This window comes from Melanostigma gelatinosum (assembly GCF_949748355.1).
Source record: "Melanostigma gelatinosum genome assembly, contig: SUPER_4_unloc_1, whole genome shotgun sequence".
Lineage (NCBI taxonomy): Eukaryota > Metazoa > Chordata > Actinopteri > Perciformes > Zoarcidae > Melanostigma > Melanostigma gelatinosum.
Genome location: NW_027635325.1, coordinates 14479 through 38576, shown reverse-complemented (window position 1 = coordinate 38576; position 24098 = coordinate 14479). Strand labels below are relative to the sequence as shown.

General features: G+C 40.8%; 2 protein-coding genes across 2 annotated transcripts; both read right to left on the bottom strand.

Annotated features, from left to right (window-relative positions):
* Nucleotides 1–250: 250 nt before the first annotated feature.
* LOC306777070 (ceruloplasmin-like) lies at nt 251–11696 on the bottom strand (the record flags this gene model as incomplete). The annotated part of the gene is made up of 24 exons (XM_079297303.1): nt 251–351; nt 453–558; nt 1086–1142; nt 1243–1382; nt 1519–1610; nt 2071–2142; nt 2304–2359; nt 2499–2605; nt 2820–2948; nt 3087–3226; nt 4384–4588; nt 5050–5262; nt 5391–5547; nt 5811–6025; nt 6116–6160; nt 6278–6418; nt 7006–7145; nt 7404–7542; nt 7662–7849; nt 9373–9448; nt 9530–9703; nt 10173–10385; nt 10460–10704; nt 11536–11696. The coding sequence occupies 24 exons, from the start codon at nt 11694–11696 to the stop codon at nt 326–328; spliced, it is 3237 nt and encodes a 1078-aa protein (XP_079153429.1). The 3' UTR covers nt 251–325.
* A 1242-nt stretch (nt 11697–12938) lies between these two features.
* On the bottom strand, nt 12939–15817 carry LOC306777072 (transmembrane 4 L6 family member 1-like; the record flags this gene model as incomplete). The annotated part of the gene is made up of 4 exons (XM_079297305.1): nt 12939–14264; nt 14691–14833; nt 15433–15501; nt 15776–15817. The coding sequence occupies 4 exons, from the start codon at nt 15815–15817 to the stop codon at nt 14066–14068; spliced, it is 453 nt and encodes a 150-aa protein (XP_079153431.1). The 3' UTR covers nt 12939–14065.
* Between the last annotated feature and the right edge of the window lie 8281 nt (nt 15818–24098).

Below are 24098 nucleotides of genomic sequence, written 5' to 3'. Positions count from 1 at the left end.
ACAGTGCCCCCTGCTGCCCGACTGCTGTCATTACATGCCACACATACCAGTTATATAGAACTGTTCATTCATTTTACATTTTTCTTTATTTTTTTCAGTATTCTTACAGGCTTCAGTGTCATTTGGGAAAATATCAAAGCAGATAGACAATTTTAAAAATGCACATTTTATTATTTATGAGTTGTGATGTCTATTCTGAGATGTAATTATCTGCACAAGTAACCGTTCACATTAAGATGATTTTATGAAGAGCGTTTAATGAATTGGGTCCTGAAATAAAATGTCAGCTCATCTCGGCTGTCTTCTATCCTTTTTTCTCAACTGTTCAGCCAAAGATTCCCTTCTTCTTTGCTGTTGACGAGAAACAAACATGTCACTCTTTGCACAGCATACTCATTATCTCGCATTTCTCCAAGCCTGAATTCATGTCCCTGCCCAATTAGTGTTCTTACCTTTCTCAGTAACAGTATACATCGCCTCCATGCCACCTTTAATGTGGTCAATGACGTGACAGTGGAGCAGCCAGGAACCAGGATACTCAGGACGCATCTTTACAGTCTGAACAGGGAGAGGGTGGAAACGTCAAGTGAGTCACAAGTTTCATTTTTATTCATGTTTGACAACACTGAACCGACAGAATCCAGTTTTCCTGCAACTAACTGATGCAAAATGTTCTAACATTTTAAGTTCTATATATATATATATATATATATATATATATATATATATATATATATATATATATATATATATATATATATATATATATATATGCTGTTAAAGATGGTAGGATTGGCAAAGGAACACTTATATCATATATGCAGCAGCACAATTAAAACAATACTTTTACCTGATTTCCTTTTTTAAAAGTGAGCAAAAAATATTTTAAGTTAATCTGTATTCCTTATTTGGTGTGTCTATATGAATTTTGTAACCTGTTTTAAGAGAAGATAATATTTTAATATATTTTACAATCCAATGGATGATGAACAATAACCTTTTACGACACTGATCCCTTGAAGTTGTGAATATAATAAGACAAATTAAATCAGTTGATGCCACGTCAGGATGTTTTGAGGTTTTACCTGAAAGGTTGCTGGAAACAGCTCATACACATCCGTACGATGAGGACCTCCACCCAGCTGGAGAGAAAGAGCAAAAAATAGTTGGAATTTGTGTGTATTAGTTTGCGTAATGTGTGATTGTGTAGGCATGTCTTGCAAGTTTGTTTGTCTTGTATACCTTATATTCCACACTGTGCCCATGCCAGTGTGCGGTGTGTATGTCCACATCATTGCCCATTCCCATCAGGTACCAGTACACCTTATCACCCACCTCCATGTTTAGACCATTCCGATTTCCATACATATAACCATTGATGGCTGCATATACAGAAAAGCACACAAACAAACATATTGGAAAGACATGAAGAATATTTCGATCGACATCGAAAGTAAAAACAAATACCATCGGTCAAAATGATGCCGTTTATTTTGATAAAGATTATCTTTATCTCACCATGCATCTTGTTGCTCTCTATAAAGGTTTCATCATCCTTCAAGTTTGTGCGAGGGTTCCTGATGTAGGTCCTGATATTTTCATCCAGATACCTGGAATAATAATAATAATAATAATAATAATATTAATAATAATAATAATAATAATAATAATAATAATAATAATAATAAAAGGATATGAGGTGGGACCCGATAAAATTGCATATAAACTTCACTGTTGAACCATCTACTGATGAAATTCTCTAAACGGAAAATGTTGACATTATTAAAGTGTGTGGATTATCCTGATTATCTGTGAGAGGGTTTACAGAAAGTAAGTATTTCAAATTGACAGTGTTAATTACCATAATTGAAATTCCAATCAATTCCATTGTATGGTGGTGGCGGCATACATTTCAGACAATTTCAAAACCTCAGAATATAAAACCAAAAGAACATTTTTTTAGATACCATGAAGTAAAGGGACAAAATCAGTTTTGCATTTAAATTAGACACCTTAACTACTAAAGGTCTAAACAGTTCATAGTTAGTTTTAAGGTTAGACTCCACTTACCAACTTTCATTCTCATCAAAAACCAGGAAAAGCAGCGCGAACTCTTCCACTTGCTTTTTCATACCAAGACTCCTGAAAGAAACACAGTTTATAAAGCTGTAAATTAGCACTCTATAAAATACTTTATAATATTGTTTTGTGATGCAGAACAAAAATTCATTCCTGCCTCATCATACCTTGAAAACACACACGCACACAGTACATGCTGCATGAAATGATGCAGAGACACTCACCTGCCCCAGCTACGGCGACAGATCACCAACGGACCAATCAGACCGCTGGACAGGTCCTGTTAGGCAGGGAGGCGAGGTAAGTGTGTGTGTGTGTGTGTGTGTGTGTGTGTGTGTGTGTGTGTGTGTGTGTGTGTGTGTGCGTGCGTGCGTGTGCGTGCGTGTGCGTGCGTGTGCGTGCGTGTGTGTGTGGCGTACCTTGGTAACATCAGCAGTGGAGTAGTATGCTGACACAAAGCACTCCTCCTGCTCTGTGGTTGGTCCTGTATTCTTTGTAACGTACCACTGGTAGGAGTAAGTCTCACCTAGGAAAGACATGTTTCTAGGTATTGAATCCTATACTATGTGAAAAAAGTATATTAGAGCTAAGTGAAGGACCTTTGCAGAGTCCTTTTGGTATTCTCAGAAAATTGTAACTTTGTTACAGAATAATAATGAAGTAAATCTACAATTAAAATGTTGCATTCTGGGATTAATTCCAATATTTCTTGATGGTCTGCAAGCAGGTAGACACACTACCTGGTTGGGTGAGATGAACTGCCGGGATTTCTGTCTTGACTCCATGGGCGTGGATGGAATAAGGCCTGGACGCCATGTTTTTAAAAACCACCGTCACCTTGTCTCCCACATCAGCGTGAATCATTGGACCTGGAAGACGGGAAAGTGTTGTGATTACAAGACCAATCCAGCTGGAACATAAATCCAAGATGTTTCATACATAGTTTTTGTGGCTTTTATATTACAATCACAGTTTGTGCATTCCTGCTGCCCTGGCTGAGAGCCTACCCATGATGCCGAGGTGTTCTATATCAGCTGCTCTTTCCACTTGCTTGGTGAATTTGTTATTGGTGAACTGGCGGTAGACCACCTTCTTGTAACGGGAGCCGATAAACCCACCCTGCTGGTCCAGGAAGACAGAAGCAGGGCTGCGGAGGGAGAGAGACGGGCTTATTTTGCAGAGGATTAAATGTTGTGTGTGTTTATGGTACAATCACCTCATGCGGATGTGTTTAAGCATTCACTTCCATTTGCATGTAAATGTCTTTGTGCATGAATCTGTGTTTTGCTGTTTGGTTATCAAAAGATACAAAACACTAAAGACAACAAAAAACATTAGGTACAATATTATTTCATCTTGACATAAATAACTGAGCAGAGTTAAATGAAATAGTAAGGAGAGAAGTTTTATAAAAGTGCAAAGTTAGATTTAAAGGATAAGACTGGTGGTATTCTACTGTACATTTTTCTTATTGTTAAAAAATCCCATGAAAACACCAAAACCAACAATGTGTTAGTCCATCTCTCAGCCCCTCTGGTTCCTTCGCAAGACCTTTAATAAACACGTCTCCAATAAATAATCTCATTTTCAAAAGGCTCCATTTTCTAAAACAGCTGGGAATTTTAAGAAAACTTTACTCAAACAGGAGTACACAGAGAACTTGTTGGGCACCATTTTTATACGGATTACTCCATGTCTGGTGCTCAGCTGCATGCCGGTGTGTGGGATTGACTCAAAAATAATGTGTGTTTGTACTGAAGTAACATCTCACCAACAGCAACAATATGGCTCATTGATGGGTTTTTTAATAGTTTTGGGGCAAAACTTGAGGTCTAAGATGCATCAAGCTTAAAAGGCAATACCTCTTAGTCAGATCAATTGCATTGCTGGTTTTGGTCTTTTTCTGACATTTGTGGACAGTAAGAAATATTCAGGGAATCAACATTTATCTTATCCTTCAAGTTTTATACAATGTTTGTATAATAAAATAAACTGCATGCATGTTAAGGTAGTGCATGGTTTCCGCTGTCATCAATCTTTGGAGGCCAATTTTGCCGCCAACTGTCCGCAGAAGTCCAGATATTTGTAAGCAACTGTTTTCATGCTGTACATGTGCAGGGGACGATATTTTTTTCCGACGATGGCGAAGGCATGACCCGCCCTACTCTGCCTCTGATTGGCTTACCCTGATATTACCCTAACCCCAACCAAGCTATCTCCTCATACACAGGCAGAGTAGGTCGGGTCATGACTTTGACATCTTAGGGGAAAAAAGAAAATTGGTGTGTGCAGGTGGTACTGTACTTCTCATGACCGCGGAACATCTCAGCCTCCCAGGTACGGTTTGGAGAGTAGTCCCAGTCCATCTCCATGGCAGCGATGTAGTAGGTTTTTGAGCGCAACATAGTCTCACCCTGACGCTGAAATATGCTGCACTTCGCTACCGTGTAGTTGGCTCTCATCCCACCACGGTAATGGTTCACTGTGGCTGACACCACTTCAAACTGACCTGAAACAAACACAATCATCATATGTACAGAAATACACAATGTACACGTTCGGCTCAATAATTATCCCAGACACCCAATGTTTGAAATCATTCGGTCTCTCACACACACACACACACACACACACACACACACACACGTTATATTCTCATTCTGTTTGAATTGTGAGATCAAAACAAAGTTGTAACAATGTCACTGAAGGTTCTCACAAGTAAGAAGTACAATCATGTGTGCGTGAGAGAGAGACAGAGAGCGAGAGAGAGAGAGACAGAGAGAGAGAGAGAGAGACAGAGAGCGAGAGAGAGAGAGACAGAGAGAGAGAGAGAGACAGAGAGCGAGAGAGAGAGAGACAGAGAGAGAGAGAGAGAGACAGAGAGCGAGAGAGAGAGAGACAGAGAGAGAGAGAGAGAGAGACAGAGAGCGAGAGAGAGAGAGAGACAGAGAGAGACAGAGAGATGTATACCCATGCTGTCTGGCTCCATAGTGACAGTGTGTGAGATGTGAGGGAAGACGCTGATGGTGTCTCGTCTGTTCTGGCGGTAGATGAAGCGGTTTCCCTGGAAGTAAAGGCTGATGATGTCCGTCTCTGAACCCAGTCCTGACACGTGCCATGTTACCGTATCCCCCTTACACATGGTCAGGCCTGGGAGGTTCCTATACACAAAGCCATTGATTGCTAAAAGAGAAAGACACAGAAACAAAACATACAGTGATTAGCTCAAAAATGATAAAATCATGAAGGGAAAAAGCTAAGCTGAGCTGAGCTGCCAGTGATCAGTGTGTGAGTGTGCGTCGCCTACACACCGTGCATCTTGTTGCTTTCGATAAAGCCATCGTCCTCCTTGTTAAAAGGAGGCTCTATGGGAGCAGGGGTTAGGGACATAATGTTCTCATCCAGATACCAGCTCAGGTTCTCGTCAAACACAGTGGCCATGAGGTGGAACTCTTTTTTATAGTTTTTCTACATGAGGAGAAGAGAGAAGGATCAGGAGGAAAGGTGTCTAATTGTGATTTCATCAATACATTTCAGTCATTTCAGTTTTCTGTGTCCCTCTATGGCAGACCTCTATTGAAGCTGTTCTCCAGCCTTCTTGCCACAAGCCAGATATGTATCAGATTTAGGTCCACATATACTGCAAATATCCCCCAAATCATAACTGGAAACACCAGATTTAATGGGATGTGACCTGATCAAACATAAGTTTAGTGATGCCCTCTTCTTACTTGTATTCCTTTTTTCAGTGATCCAGGACGACAGATAAGGAGCGGTCCAACCAGTCCAGAGTGGGTGTCTTTAACAGGGTCCACTCCAGAGTAGTACAGATAGGTCAGACAGTCAGCCTCCCCTTGGACTGGACCAGCACCCAATGGCACCGTCCATTCATAGCTGTGCAACGTTCCAGGTCTGACTAGAGCAGCTGGGGGAGGGGTCACCACTCCTAAATGTATTAAAAGAAAGAGGAATATTATAATGATGTTAATGCATGCTAACTTAGACTGGCACTGTAATATTCCAGCTTTTAGCTCACTTGGTTCCCTCTTCAACTCCCGCAGTTTCTTTGCTGTATGGGACTCTGAGGAGGAGAAGAAGTGTAGGGCAGGAAAGACGGAGACATAAAACAAGATAAGAAAGTGTCTAAAGTATAATCTAGTACATTGATAACAGTGTGAGTGCATGTGCTTGTATTAACCTTCCAGTTCATTGTGATAGAGCGTCCCATCCTGTTCTATACTGTACTGAACACCATGAGGCTGTATACTGTAAGGCCGGCTGGCTTTGTTCTTAAACACCACCTTGATAGTGTCCTTCTCTTCAGCTCGCAGCACAGGACCTGGAGACATGGATGGACACAAATGGACACACAAGCACACATTTAGGACAAAGGACCATTAGATGACACTATGTTGGGAGATATCTCATCATGTTAACAAAATCCTGCCGACATATTTCAAACATTAGTGTTGGAACTGGCAAACTGTTGTTGAAGTGATCTGACGAAGTCTGTCCAAAATATGAACAAAGACCTCCTTCAACAATAACAAAGCTATAGAAGGTCAGAAGAATTTTTTTTTAAAGCTGTTTTTAGTTGTAACCCAAATATCTTTGGTTGTTTGGGACAGTTGGTTGGACTAAACAAGCAATTTGAAAATGTTTGGGAAGTTGTGATGAATAAAAAATGAAAAAGTAATCTGCAGATTAGTCAATGATGAAACAGTCCAATGTTGTATGGAAAGTTTTAACCAGAAAGGGGAGCAAGACATATAATATATTTCGTTACATACCATACTATCGATATATAGCATTTTTCATTGAGTAATAAGCATATTTGGCTGTACTAATTTGAGTTTATTTGTGCCTCCAGAGCATCGCTGACTCTGGAAAAAAAAGTGCAACCAACCCCTGCCCAGCCTGGATTACCCAGAATTCCAAGGTGTAGCTCCACTGGGCTGCGTAGCATCTTTGTTGTGAAGGTAATGTCCGTGTATTCCACATAGCGAACCTTCTTATAGCGGCTTCCAATACGGTTTTGACTTCTAGTTACAAACATATCTGCTTCACTACACAAACACACACACACACAAACACACAATACAAATTATTAGCAGGTCTCTTACAGAATCATGAAGATTAGCCTGGACAATTTCTGTGAGAGTGTGTGTGTGTGTGTGTGTGTGTGTGTGTGTGTGTGTGTGTGTGTGTGTGTGTGTGTGTGTGTGTGTGTGTGTGTGTGTGTGTGTGTGTGTGTAGGTGTGTGTGTGTGTGTGTGTGTGTGTGTGCGTGCGTGCGTGCGTGCGTGTGTGTGTGCAGTAACCAACCCATCAGTAGGCGGCGTAGGAGCGTAGTCCCAGACTTCCTCTTCAGCAGCAATGAAGAACGGTCTGAGCTCACCGTGTGGCCGGGCCTTGTGGACGATGGGGAAACACTTCTTGATCTCAAACAGAGCCTGCATTCCAGCTGGACAAAACCACAAAACAAAAACTCACAAAGAAATACTAAACAAATTTGTTCATTATCCAACTGGGTGACAAAAGGACTTGCTTGAATCAAATTAAGAATTAAGGAAGTCGGCTCACCCATCAAATGGTCATTGACAGTGCACGTCAGCAGCCAGTGTCCAGGGTTGTCAGCTACCATTTCAGCTGTAGTGCTGGAGCCGGGGAAAAGACTGATTATGTCTGTGTGGTGGTTCTGAGTGGTCAGGATCTGGCCATGGAAATGAACTGAATGCATGTCCACCTGTTGCAGATAAAATACATTTAAACTGGGTTAAGACCAGGTGCTTGCTGCTAACACCAAGACATGATGTGGGCTATTGTGAGTCCAGTTTAGCAGCCCTGCAAAAAAGTAACACATGTTCACAAATTTAGTTTTTTCAACAAACTGTCAACAGAGGCCAGATGCAATTGTAAATGTGACGGTTACTGTTCAGACTTTCACCAACAAAATGAGAACTAGAACTGCATGCACTCAGACAATAAATGTGAGTCCTATTACAGGTACTTGGTATTGTTAGTATACGTTAACATATTGTCAATATAGGCCCAGTCAGACAAAGCTTGAGCTTCTTCTAAATGTGCTCAAAAAGACAAATCAGACAATAACTACAAAAGGTTCACTCAGTAGAAAGCAGATCTCGGCAAGACGGGTCTGCTACGACCACTGCTGTATTGTGTGATTGAATGAAAACACCCCAAAATGGTTGAGAGCAGTGAGTGACGAGCCAGCAGGCAGCCAATGGCCGTATAAAATAGTTGTGAAAGTTGTTTGTAGACAGTGTGAGTCATCACAACCACGAGAGGCTCTTGAGCATGCAGCCATGGGCACCCAAAAATATCATTATGTTTGCTGCAGCAGAATGCAAGATTAGCCGAGGGGAGACACAGAGGCGCACACTCACTCACTCACTCACACACTCACTCACTCACTCACTCACTCACAGACTCACTCACTCACTCACACACTCACTCACTCACAGACTCACTCACTCACTCACTCACAGACTCACTCACTCACTCACTCACAGACTCACTCACTCACACACTCACTCACTCACTCACACACTCACAGACTCACTCACTCACTCACACACTCACTCACACACTCACTCACTCACTCACTCACACACTCACTCACTCACTCACTCACTCACACACTCACTCACAGACTCACTCACTCACTCACTCACACACTCACTCACTCACTCACTCACTCACACACTCACTCACTCACTCACTCACACACTCACTCACTCACTCACTCACACACTCACTCACACACTCACTCACTCACTCACTCACTCACACACACACACTCACTCACTCACTCACTCACTCACACACTCACTCACTCACTCACTCACTCACTCACACACTCACTCACACACTCACTCACTCACACACTCACTCTCTCACACACTCACTCACACACTCACTCTCTCACTCACTCACTCACTCACTTAAGGGTGTACACACATGCGCACACACACGCGACCGATCGCATGATCTTCGTGGAAAATATGAAAATGAAAAATTAAAGGATTAAAGGGCTAGTTGCATATTTTGAACTTTGGTTGGTTATGTGCCTCAATTAAGACTTTTTTTTTAAATATGACACATGCAACTAGAACAATATTCTGATTCGTGGGAGTAATAATAATAATAATAATAATAACAATACCATTAATAATAGTAATAGTACAATAATACTATACAATAATAATACAACTATTAACAACAGTAATAATAATGATGATGATGATGATGATATTAAAAATACAATATTTACCTCATATGCCAGTGGATCTTCTTGCCTTGGCACATGCTCAGTCCAGGCAGGTTACCATACAGAAAACCATTTATACCTGCAATTAAATCAGAGTTAAAGGTATTTGTATGTGTATGCATATGAGTATGCGTATGTGTACCTGGATACTACCACTCACCGTGCATTTTGTTGCTCTCAATGAAATCTTCATCCTCCTTCAGGCCACTGGCAGGATTTGTAATGTGCGTCCTGATGTTGTCGTCCAGGTACCAGCTGAAGTTCTCATCTGACACCATGAAGAGCAGAGCGTAAAGATAGTCTCCTGAGCTGTCTCCATGCAGGTCCAGGGTTCCTACAGAGGAGTGGAGAGAGGACATTTTAGGATAACATGCATTAATGTACTGAAGGGGAAACCTACAGTAAGTAGTGCCCCTACACAACTATTTTCTCAATTAACTTCTTACTATTTTGGATGCTGCTTTTTGGTATTGCCACAGCTGATCTCACAGATTTGACAAGAATCCAGCAATATTTTTGATAGTTTAATTTGTGGTGAAACGATTGGCTCAAAAATTGATAAGTTGATAGTAAGAAGTTAAATGAGGGAAACGTTGTTTGGGCCTTAAAGTAGGTTTCCCCTTCAGAATAAACCACAGAAAGTACAGAAAGTACAACATTTCCCTCTGAAATGGAATGGAGTGGAAGTAGCCGATATAGAAGCAGAAAATTAAAACTAAAGCAGAAGTACCTGAAAATATTACATCAGTTAAATAAATGTACTTAAGTTCCGTCACCAGATAAGTTAAAAAAGGTTCCAGTACCTCTCTTACAGACAATGAGGGGTCCCATCAGTCCTGAGTTGATGTCTTTTGGTGGGTTAACGTGGGAGTGGTAGAATCTGGTCAGGCAGTTGCTGTCCTCTAATGTTGGGCTGTGGCTCTCTGGGAGGTTCCACTCATATGTCACTGTTGTACCAGGAGCCACTGAGTCATCACGCTTCAGCTCTGGACCAGTACCGTCTGGGTAAAGGGCTCCTGAAGATACAAGCACACAGAGTCACACATATATCAGCCTGTTAAGGCTGCCCATCGATTCATTAATGCCTCACCCTCATTGCCCTTGCTGTAGTTCAGTCCATGTGAGTGGATGCTGTAAGGTCTGTTTGCCGTGTTATTCAGGTGGACGGTCACTGTGTCTCCCTCCTCGGCCATCAACAGGGGTCCCAGGTAGCCCAGCCACTCCGCCTTCACCACCTCTGTCCTGTAGGTGGCGTCGCTGTACTGCTTATACACAGCCTTCTTGTAGACGGAGCCAATGCGCTGGGGGCCTTTCTTTAAAAAGACGGAGGCTTCTCTACAGAGACAGAGAACGAGGATTATTATGGGTTGCAGTTAAAATATTACAAAAACCTGTGATTGGCTAAAAATTTTAGGGCCTTTTCACATCAGACATTTTGATTTGTGATTTTAGGGAAAGCAGAGGTGTAACTCATAACATTAACGATGGCTCTGATCTAATCAAGTTTCCCAGTAAGTCGTGACAGTATGACAGTGAGTGAGCATGTACAATATACCTTTTTTACCCACAAACACTGCTCATGATCGGACATGATTTTAACCACAAACGGTCTTATTATTTAGATTATTTCGATAAATGTATTAATTGTGGAACACAATTCATTACTGCGGTTTCTTCTTCTTCTTCTTCTTTTTTTTTAAAGCATGCTGAGCAGAGAGGTTAAAAATTACAAAATAAATAGTTCACATGAAACATAAGTAATTGGTTAAATGGGTAAAAGTAAACATGTAAAATGCATTTTGCACAGAAAGCACATCAAATATAAAGAATCACTCTCCAAAGGAAACTCTGCACTACACGTGGTGACACTGAATTTTTCTTTGATGAAGAGATGGAATAAGTGTTAAAGTAAGGCTATTTGTCATGTCTTTAAAAGTTGCCTTCTTTCGAGATACAAGGTTTTCACACAACAGTGAAGATTGTCGTAATAATATTGCAATACTTGACATTGAAGGTTAAATTGTTGAGCAGTGTGGGTCAAAAAATGACAATGCTCAAACATCCATGCATCTTAATTGAGATCATGGTATGGGGGTGAAGTGGCTATTGGAAAGACAACATAATCTTTCCAACGTAATCAAGACAATGTACTAAGTTTGTACTCACTCATCCTCTTGCAGTGTGCGGTTTTGAATGATGTTCATCCCACTTGGGGCATAGTTCCAAGACACTTCCTCTATCTTGAGGAAGTACTCTCTCCTCATCCCAGACGCACATACTGCTGCACAACACAGCAACAACACTCCCCTTAACCCCAGTCGCTGCATTTTGAAGATATAGCGCTGGCACTACCACTGATAACCTGCCCAAGGAGGACGATGACTCTTTAATTCTGTTGAGCGATCCAGAGGATGATAATGATGAAGACAAGCAGTGCAGACACCTGACAGCTGTAAGTCAGTCTGTCTGAGAGGCTTTAGACCCTCTGTGTGTCTTTATACTACCTAAGCTGACTGGTGGGAACAGCCAAGCAGGGCAGAGGGGTCACTGACCAACAGACAGGGTTTGAGCCAACCCATCACAGAGATAAGGGAGGGCGTTCCCTGACAGACTTTTTGATCAAAAGGTTACATTTGCATAAGAACAGAACATGCTATTCTTTGCAATGTCCACATTTGATGGCACAACCACGAAGAGATCAGATTTAACTTACATTTACATCAGACATTATGCAGAATATCTCATATTTGTCAGAATATAGAAAGCCAGATCTGTACCACAGTCAGTTATATTTTCCGTGCTTGTGGAAATGCAGCCAAAAATCTTGCTTAGTCATGTACACATGACTAAGCAAGATTTTTGCCAGTGATGAAAACACAGACTTTTGATCCAGTCACTACTGCTGTCCAATATTAACTGCAAGGTTGAAAATGATACAGAAAAATCTGATTCCGTTGTTTCGATTTGCGTTTGTCCTAATCCACAAAATCAGTCTAACCAAGCTAAGTAATTGAATTAAAACTAATTTGAAGTACTTTCACCTACCCCTAAAGACAATTAAGGTCAATGAATTCTGCTACCAAAACTGGTTTGTCATTGTTTTAAGGTTTAAAGCGCAGTAGTTTTTTCACAATGTGACATGGACATAAAAAGTAAAAAATACTCTCCCCACAGCCACCGTGTGATAAAGAATTGAAAAATGTCTTGTGATGGACTTGACTGCAGGGTCTGAGGCCACAGTTACTCAGTCTGTGTCCTGACATCGATCAATAACGGGCAACTCTGGAAACTCCAGGACACTTTAAACACACACACACACACACACACACACACACACACTGTTAAATGTAAGCTAATATTGCATTTGTGCAAGGCCCCTTCTCCAGATAAGTTAATGGAAACATTTTGTTTCCAGTAACAGTTTGGAGGAGGTGCAGCAGGGGAGTCAAGCATGCATACACATATACACACACAGGATATATATATATATATATGCCAATTATGAAAAGAGAACCTGTTTTTGTGGACAAAGATCAGCCTCAACTTAATGACTCACTGGATACTTAAAATGGAAATAGACATTTTTTTATTAAAGGCGGCACAAACAAACAAACATTATAAAAAATATGTCACTAAAACATATATAAAATGTCTGTTTACACTGATCTAGCTTCTGAAAGACGTAAAGAAAACAATTTACAACAAAATGCTCTGAAAATTAAAACAAATGTACAAACATAAAAATCTGCTCGTAATCCTTAAGTGATCCAACAGTGTATAAATGTTGGAACAACAACAACCACTTCCTGGTGCATCCAGATAATCATGTCAGCCAAGATGCGGATAAACAACCAAATAATGGAAATGTGCTTCTCTCCTTGCAACACCAATGACACAAGAGCTTATCTCATATGTGGCTGCCATCTTAAGTACACTAGTTTAATATCATTGGTTTGAAGTGTAATATCATCTGTTTAAGCAATAAAAACGTTAATGTAGTTATTGGGTTTCTGAAGGTACAGAAAGTATACCGCCAATAATGATAACAAAGAAAGTGAGCAACCTTGAAATTAAGAATGTAAATTTCATGAAGTGAACAGTTGTCACTCAAGTTTGAGAACAGTTGTTTTTGTATCTTCTTCTTTAAAAAAGCAAATGAAAGTTTCACACACTGCTACTTACTTCAGTGAAACCTATCCCATGTAGGATAGGACAACATACTAAATAATATTATTGATATTATTGTCGTTATCATTGTCTACTTTGTCTTTATTATTTAAGTTTACTGTATTTTCTATGGAGTATTCAGGACACACGCTCACACACATATCTACATTATTATGTACTAATAACCTGTTGCCTTTGAAATGTTGAGACTTCTGCACCAGAAAAGCTCATCATCATAATCATAATCAATGACTGCCTCGTGATTTTTGCCACTCTAAAAGGGCAAATCAAAAGCTTGAAAATATAGTGATTACACTGACGTGGCCGTCAGAAGTCCATGATACTGTAGGTGTGTCTAAGTAAGGTTGAATTGTACTCGCACACATGGTGCAGTGTGTGCAGACTTCCGCTTCCATGTGTGTCCATTAACGTCCTGTATCTGTGCATACATATTGCGTGTGTGATTTGTTTATGGGTGCACAGGCACTTGTGTCTCAGCAGGTGAGTCTACATACACGTGTGTGTTGATCTACGCGTTCAGACTATACTCCTGCTTGTAGCAACAGGGCCGGCAGATGGCGTTGACTAAACCATTTCCCAGCTGTAACAGACAGATGATGAACTCAAGCACAGCCAGGCCCAGCAACACACACAGCAGAGTCACGTTCCACTCCACGATGTGAACCGGCTGAAGACACCGTGACCACGTCTCTGGTTGTAAGAGATACCTGGGACACAGAGAGAGAAAGATCAATCACGGACAGCATTTACTACATTTATATTTTATATATTTTTTGCATTGGTTACAACTCATTGTGAGTGCTGCACCACATTCTTAAAATACTGAAATACTAAGGGGGAGAGTTGTCTCTAAGTATACATTGATGACATAAGTCGACACATGACAAGGTGTCCTCATTTACGAAATTAACAAAAAAAGTGGAGGCAAAGTCCATTGTTTTCCAGATTAGGGCACCTAGTCACATTTACCACAAAAGGCAACGGGTAAAACTGTACATTTTTACAGTTGTTTGTAGTCAGTTCATTCTGTTTACCAGTGAAATATAAAGTTAAGGACATGTATACACACATTCTTCTCTGTTTATAAACCCCCCATGCCCCAACACCCACGCACACACACAGCATCTCTCTACCTGCCCCCCTGGTCTGCAAATGGGTACGTCCATCCATAAGGAGTGAAGCACTGGGGACCCTGCACCAAGGCAAGTCCTGATATGACGAAACAGTAACCAGACCCCACCAGGCCGACCACAGCTGCCAACACTGACCCGCACATCTGGAGAGCAACACAGACACACAAAGTGATTATATAGAAGAACATGAACGTGTTGGCATGCCTTTGTGACTGTATGTGTGAATGCCTGTCTGTATAAATGTTAACGGTTTCATTTATGTGTTTAATAGATCAGATACAGAGACTGCTATAGACACACACACACACATAACAGCAGCTGTGCATGTGGCTTGAATGGTGTGAGCCAAGCTTACTTTGTTGAGATTTGAGTAACAATGGGACCCTTGTAGAATTATTATAGTTGATTAGCATTAACATTCCACCTCATAAGGACACAGTGTTGTCTGGCTTAATGACAACTGTTCAGTATTATTCTCCAAGTGGTGAGAAAGAAACAACAAAATGGCAGTAAAATGGGGACACTAAGAGTTACAATTCGTGAAAGATGTGATTTTGATCTGTGTGCAGCAAACAGAAATGTATAAGTATTTTTATATGTTTAGAGAGCAGCATGGGAAATGAGGATGCTGCTAAGCATCAGCTGAGCATCAGTGTCATTACTCCTGGAGTGTTTGATGCAGACTTAGCTTAGCATATACCTCCTGTGGATTTTGAGTGTGATGGTTTAATAAGTCCCTTACCATTAAGCTCTCATTCCAACAACAGTTACATTTCCCCAGAGTGATGAAGACCACAGCTGGAACCAGCATCTGGAAACACAGAGTTACATTTCTGAACAGCAGCATTTTTTTTTCATCATTTGAAATGGCAGGAAGTGATACACATTAAATCGTTATAGTAGTAGGCCTATATATACAGTATATATAGATGCTAAAGCTACGTAAGCTAGGCTAATAATCATATTCTACTACAAGAAAAGATTATTGATCCTGCTTCTCTTTGCTAGCAGCTAGCATATCATTATCACCACCCATACTGTATTATTGTTTTATACAGCACATACATACAGTAAACATACAGCACCTTGGCCTCGACACATGTTTTGTCCCACCTGTCAATCACCATCCTTGTTGAAAGCAGTATTGTACATATGGACGTCACCTAAAAGACAAATCGCCTGGGACGTAAACAAATGTGCAACATGAGGCTGTGTTGCTTATTTCACACTAATCGAATGTTTGCAGGCCATTTAAGACTCAGTCGGGTTCAACTTGTCAGAATTTGGCTCAACTCTCAACGGTCTTAAGACAGGGGTCTCAAACTCCCGGCCCTAATCATTTTATGTGGCCCGCGAATCCGCCAGCAAAAAAAAAGTTTAAAAAAAAAATCATTTTTTATTTCTTTTAATTTTTTAATTTTTAAGTTAGACTAATAATAATAAAAATATCCCCATAGTCGAAATTATGAGATATAAAGTCGAAGTTATTAGATAGAAAGTCATAACTATGATAGAAAGTCATAATTCTGAGATAGAAAGTCAAAATTATGAGATTGACAGTCAAAATGATGAAATAGAAAGTCAAAATTATGAGACACTTAAACAGTTAGAATCAGCTCTTTGACTGGTTACTGTACATTTGACATGGATATGTATTGTGAGCACATTGAAGACTACTTTAAACTGTGAATGCAGACAGTTATTTAACAATATGTTACGAGTAGTTACATTTACAACCGGCCCTTTGCGGGCGAGTTTGAGAATCCTGCTTTAGACACTGACCGCTCCACTTTCTGTCCGTTATTTGGTGCCGAGCAGGCAGCGCTCAGTGGATTTGTATTGGTGTGTCAGCTCAAAACAGCTGCTTGTTGACGAGAGTGGGGACACCGAACCAAACCGTGAATGTGTCCTAAACCAAAACAATGAGCTTAAAGAGGCTTAAACGTTCTGCAGAGCTGCAAAGTAAAGTGATGAATCTTTGTATCTGCCTCTCTGGAGGCTTAATTCTCACTATGAGGAACAAACATCTGTAGTCCTCTCATTCAATATAAATATAAAAGAAACATTCCTACACTACAATTTCTCTGTTAAATAACAGTAAAGTGCTGCCAGCAATGTCCTGTAATTCTACAGTATTCATACCGTGAAATGACTTAACAGCATATTACTGTAAAGTTATAATGCAGTGTATTTCTGTATTTTTTTAAATTTCTGTATTTTCATCTGTATTTTTTACGTCATTTTGAGACATAAATAACCTTATTATGAAATGACCACATGGTCAAGTATATTTTTGTATACTCCTGTGACTTCAATAAATGAAAAGTACTGAGTGTTTTCTCTTTTTTTGTTCAGAACTTAAAAGCAAAATGAATACAACAGTCTCAAGTGAACTTATAGAAAGGAAAAAGTATATGGTTCTGGCCAATGGGACAGCAGAACGTAATAAAAATCAAAAACAGCTGATAGATGCATTTTACAGGACAGGTGGCAACATTAAGGCCCATCATGATGATTTAGTCTGAATCTACTGCATGTTAATCATATGGCCGACATAACCTCACTGATAATTGAATCATTGTTTATAGTAACTGAGGTTAGCTTTAGTTTAGAGCAGTGGTCCCCAACCACCGGTACCGGCCGCACAGGAAGAATAAATATTATATTATTTCCGTTTTATTGATTATCAGAGTCTGAAGGAAGTTTTATTTTGAAAGATGACCGAATTCTCTCGCAATTTCATCCACCTGTGCCTCTTGACATGTCAAGACGCTTTGTCTCGGTCACAACTCTGCTGGTGTTTTGGATTAAACTCGAGGCTGAATATCCTGAGATCGCCACTAGAGCACTGAAAACCCTGCTTTCATTTCCAACCTCCTCTTTGTGAAGCGGGATGTTCTGCAGTGACAGCAATCAAAACAAAATGGCGGAGTCGAGTGGACATCAGGAACAGACTTCGGGTGTCATTGTCAGAACACAGGATGCAACATATTAGCGTTTGAATATGAATTTGCAAACAGAGACAGCTTAACAATGTTAAAAGGATCATTTGTGGAGTTACTTGCAACAGCTTAAACTTTTGTTGTGACTTGTTGCATGCAGTGGTGTATAAAGTACCCAAAAGCCATACTTGAGTAAAAGTAAAGATACCTTACTGGAAAACGACTCCAGTAAAAGTAAAAAGTCACCTATTAGAATACTACTTGAGTAAAAGTCTTAAAGTATCTGATATTTATTGTACTTAAGTACAAAAGTACTTAAGTACAAAAGTAATTTTCTGATATTAAATGTACATCATAACCTGAACATTAAATGAACATCATAACCTGTTCATTGAAAGTAAAAGTACAAGTAAATGCTGTTAATAAAAAAGCAAAGGGTCAGAATTTTGAGAATTATCAAGTTTATTCTTTTAAGCGCTGTGGCACCATGACCAAGGACATGGAGCTGTGTTGAACATAATTGGGTTGGCTGTGATCCATTCAGGAGCAACAATGTTCAACATAATATATTGTACATAAGTATACTTTTGCATCTACTATGAACTTATCATCATAATTCTCTGAAAAGCAATATGACACTATGAAGGAGTTGTAACAGTGCGTTTATAAGTCTGCTCATTAGACTAGAGGATGTAGAGGACAAATGCATAATATTATGTTCAGCAAAACATATCCACTTGATGCATCAGGTCAGTGTTTAGAGAAAGGACACCTGCCTTGTAAACTCCTATGGGTCTGATTTGAATACAAAGGTTTTGCTCAAGCTGAATCTGCAATTGGGCGACTGCTACCATCATAACTCCATCTGATCATCCACAACATGACTCAAATATCAAAACATGATCAATACTAAAGCAGCAACACAGTCATTACTTGAAACTGAAAAATGTCCTGTTCATCTTCAAAAGAAGTTGGTTTTTAAAATTGCGAGAATTCAGTCTCGCTCTTCTTGGGCTGAAGACTAGTCCTGCTATGCTAAATAGTCTTTCACAGGCCGCTGAGGCAGGTAGAGGTGTGTTCAGCGTCACAGACAGCTTGCGCACAGCTGCGAAGGATTTCCCTAATGCTAACGCTAATGCTAATGCTAACGCTAATGCTAACGCTGCGCTCTCTCGGCTCCCGTCACAACTGTCAACACTTCCTCAGCTCACTAACTCGCTAGCGATCCACTGATGTTGGTCTTCGTCACCACCGTAGTTTGTTGCGGGAGTAGCAGGTGCTTCCATTTCTGCTTCCATCATGAAATCAGTCATCGTAGAGTGGAATTATACTCATGTAGTCGCCCGCTAGCTTATAGCATGTAGCATCCTGGCATCACTGGGAATCAAAACGCCGCAGCTTTGAGAGCACTTGTTTGCAATTGTGCATTAACGTGATTAACCAATGATTTAACTTGCTGCTAGGACCACTGATTCACCAAACCTGCTTGCTTGCAGTCTGTGTTCCACCACAGTCCCCGACGCTGCTCTCATCATTCATTTTGTTTCTAAAGATAGATTTGATTTTGTAGCGAGTAACGAAGGTTTCAGGGGAAATGTATCGGAGTAAAAGTATCAGTTTTCTTTGCAAAATGTAGTGAAGTAAAAGTAAAAGTCAACATAAATATAAGTAGTAAAGTAAAGTACAGATACCCAAAAAAACTACTTAAGTACAGTAACTAAGTATTTCTACTTCGTTACTATACACCACTGGTTGCATGTATGATTTAAAATATCTGCAAAGCAATAGACTAAATTATTTTTTTTAATATACAGTGTTGTATCATTACTGCTAATGGGTCATAATGTGTGGAGTTTTGTGAAAACATGCTGAACACTGGACCAGCAAATAGTGAATTCATAGAATAGAACAGAATGGAGTGGTCTCGTGTGACGTCACAGTTTAGCTGTCGGCCATGTTGGAGTACACACAAAGCCACTGGCATGCACGGCTGAGTCGCATAACCTATCGATCATGGTGAACTTTTGTGCTGTCTTTGGTTGTGGCAGCAGAGCTGATAGACAAGAAATCATTCTTTCGTTTGCCAGCGGTCATTACACATCAAGGAAATGACACGAAGGAGCTATCCAAGCGACGTCGCGAGAAATGGCTGTCACGCATCTCTCGAGATATAAAGGAATGGAATTTGGCGTACACTAGAGTATGTGCGGATCACTTTATAAGTGGTCAGTGATTTTATTTACAAATTCGTTTGTGAACAGTATTTAATAAAGGAAATATAAATTAAACTTGGACATGAGAAGGTTACCGAAGCTTCATCGGCCCGTGACAGCAGTCGGTGCCAGAGACGTGTCGAGCGTGTACAACAGGCGAAACACAGAGATGCAGCCTCAGCATTGCTTGATATGAGTTTAACGTCAGATCATATATATATATATATATATATATGTGTGGGGGGGGGGGGGATGAAGTTAGGAGTTAGTTGAAAGTGAATTCCTACACACACGCACACAATGACATGCACGTACAATGTAAACAAACACACGTGTCTGTTTGCGCTGAGTAAACATTGAATATTGCTAAATATCTGACCAGATCTGTATATATTTATTCTTCCAATGACGAGATGAGAATTGTCGATGACCGTTGCTTTGACGTCTCGGACCCGTCCACTGACAAACTGATTATAAGCGTCGAGCCCTTTGTAGCACTCCAGCTCGTCTTTTGTGTAAGGACTGGGGGTGTTCACGAGATATGCGTAGATGTTGGCGTAGTTTACCGATGGAGATAAGTAGGATCGGCACTGAAATGATCTGCACTCATCGTATAGGGATCCAAGTTACCAATAACCTTCAATTTGGCCAGGTAGCGAACCTTTGATGCACTATCCAGTGATTCAAAGTATGGTATTTTCGCCGCACTTCCTTGTTTACGCGCCGCCATGTAGGATCTGTATGTACTCCAACATGGCCGACCGACCTCGTAACCAGGGGCGGACTGGGGGAAAAAAGTGGCCCGGGAGTTTACTGTCAGACCGGCCCACTCAATGCATCGCACGTATCGATGTCAGTGGCCTACTTGGAAAAATACCCATACACTTAACATTATTTTCGATGATTACAAAGAAATTACATCATATATGTTTTTTTTATAATAATACTCCAAGGTAGTAGTTTGCTCGATGAATATGCTGAACTTTGGGCTAGTATCAGATGGTTATACGTATAACTACAGAGCCTTAAGGAATGAATGTCAGCAGAGAAAGACCACACAATAAAGAAACTGGAATCAGAGGGTAGAATTAGTTTGAACTATATTGAAATGAACAGAACATACGATGGGGTGTGAACATCAGTGGTATCAGTAGTGTTGCATGCTGGGTGTGTGATTGTGTGTGTGTGTGTGTGTAGGGGTGTTGAAGGTGCATAACAAAACAATAAGTTAAGTAACAGAACCTAAACTAACTCTGCCAGCCCAGGTGCATTATAGTCACATAGTAATAAAAAACAATATCAGTATACTCATGTGTTATTATTACCTCACTACACGAGTAGCAGCTCACTCTTTTCTGCAACACCGTCTATGATTTTCTCACTGTCCAGCATCTGCAAAACATCTGTCTGAGTAGCCATCAACATAAAAGCCTCCAGGTGCTGTTGAGAGCTGGTTAACTTAAACATTATTTGACATAAATTATTAGAAATGATAAGATTGCCCTCTTTACAACTACCACCATGGATAGCTTGCTCATCGATTGTAAGCAAGTAACTACGGCTAACATGTTAAATTAAATAATCTCGATGATGCGAACAGCGCCAGCTTGCTTATTTGACCAGATCATAACGGTCTCAATTTTGGACATTTATCATTTATCTAGCTAACGTTAGCTAGGCTAGCTTGTAGCCGAACACCTCATCTGTGAAAAGCAAGCTAACATTGGCCAAGTCAATGCCACAACTTACCATCATAACACTGTCACCAGTCGGTGGTTTCCCAAATAAGTCAGAGATTTTTAAATATTTTGATGCACCTTCCTCCAGATATCTCTTCTTTTTCTCCCTGAGCTTTTCAGCTCCACCTTTAAAGGATTTACGTTTTGGTACCGGTGCCATGCTGCTAGCTCGCACTCAAAACGGCTTGTCTCTGAGCGAGTGACGCAAGCTGCAGATACATGAATCCGTGACGGGACGCTACGTCAATAACTGACAACGCATGGTCAAATCAACGTAATTAACACAATGACAGCCACAAAGTCATAAGAACCAGTCACATATATTCATATGACAACAAAGCACATCAATCCAGCAGACCTGCAGCGGATCCACGCATTCCACCACACACAAGAGCACGAGCCATCAAATATTATTCATAAAAACGTTACTGCAGATGTAAAAAAACAAACGCAGTTTGTCACTTACCAAATTCTTTGTTGACAAAGAATTTAATCCCAGTACATCGTTTCAGTTCCAGTAAGAAGTCCTTCTCGATTCATGGACGCCGTGACAGTCGAGCCGCCCCTGTATTTCGCCGGTCTACAGCGGCCATTCGCACCTCCGCGGCCCCGCCCCGACCGTCGCCCGGCACGAGCGCACGGCGCAGACCGCGGTTATGGAGAAAAGTTTTTAAAAGCACCGTAGTGTCCAGCCGTGCTATGGCGTCTCAGATCGCGAGGAGTAGTATAATGTCAGTCTATACTGTTGATACAGTTTTCACTGATTATTGACTTTCGGTATTAGAGTCAATTGAACGTGTTCTGTGAAGCATATAATATAGTCGGGGCCGGCGATGTCAGAGACCGGCCCAAACCCCGTCGGCCTACCGGGGATTCCCCCGGTATCCCCGATGGCCAGTCCGCCCCTGCCCCGCCCCTTAGTTACGAGTCGTAACTAAGGGGCGGGGCAGGGGCGGACTGGCGGGAGTCGTAACTAAGGAGATCGTGACGTCGGTGAGAGAATGCTGGATGAAACTGGAACACAGCAGAGAATGTTGAGGTGTCATCTTGTGAAGGTCTGTCATCTGACAAATTGGCAGATGAACTTGCAAGCTTTTCAACCTCACTTCAGGCTTCCGGTGTCCGATGTCGGCTGCTGTGGTAATATACTCTCACCAAACTCCTGTTGTGTGAACCAGCAGCATATCTGACCTGTAACTTTGGATTCAGAATAGACTTTGACTGCTACCACTTTTCAAAATTTGGCTCACGATGTTTGGTGCCACTAGGAGGGATATATTGAAATATAGTATTTACAATCATACAGTTGTAAAATAATGAACTAACTGTGTAAAATGTTGGGATTTCCTCTAACCTCCTACATTAGGACAGAGTCTTTATGCTATCATTCACGCGCAGGTTTGTTTGGATCATATCTATTATCTGGCACCGGATTGCTGGACCTGCCGCTGTTGTGGCACATGTGCTAGTCAGCGTGAGTGTTCTCCCCGTGTCCGATGTAGTGTGATGGGGTAATATACCCTCACCAAACTCCTGTCGTGTGAACCAGTAGCATGTCTGACCTGTCACTTTGGATTCAGAATAGATTTAGTCCGTTTGCACTTTTCGTAATTTAGCTTGGTATGTTTGGTGCCACCATAATAATTTAAGGATTACCAAATCCCTCCTTGAATATCAAATTGTTAGCATTGATTCTTCACTGAGAGTTAAGTACAGTACAACGTAGAGAGCTTTGCTTATAGGAGGGATATATTGAAATATAGTATTTACAATCATACAGTTGTAAAATAATGAACTAACTGTGTAAAATGTTGGGATTTCCTCTAACCTCCTACATTAGGACAGAGTCTTTATGCTATCATTCACGCGCAGGTTTGTTTGGATCATATCTATTATCTGGCACCGGATTGCTGGACCTGCCGCTGTTGTGGCACATGTGCTAGTCAGCGTGAGTGTTCTCCCCGTGTCCGATGTAGTGTGATGGGGTAATATACCCTCACCAAACTCCTGTCGTGTGAACCAGTAGCATGTCTGACCTGTCACTTTGGATTCAGAATAGATTTTGTCCGTTTGCACTTTTCGTAATTTAGCTTGGTATGTTTGGTGCCACCATAATAATTTATGGATTACCAAATCCCTCCTTGAATATCAAATTTTTAGCATTGATTCTTCACTGAGAGTTAAGTACAGTACAACGTAGAGAGCTTTGCTTATAGGAGGGATATATTGAAATATAGTATTTACAATCATACAGTTGTAAAATAATGAACTAACTGTGTAAAATGTTGGGATTTCCTCTCACCTCCTACATTAGGACAGAGTCTTTATGCTATCATTCACGCGCAGGTTTGTTTGGATCATATCTATTATCTGGCACCGGATTGCTGGACCTGCCGCTGTTGTGGCACATGTGCTAGTCAGCGTGAGTGTTCTCCCCGTGTCCGATGTAGTGTGATGGGGTAATATACCCTCACCAAACTCCTGTCGTGTGAACCAGTAGCATGTCTGACCTGT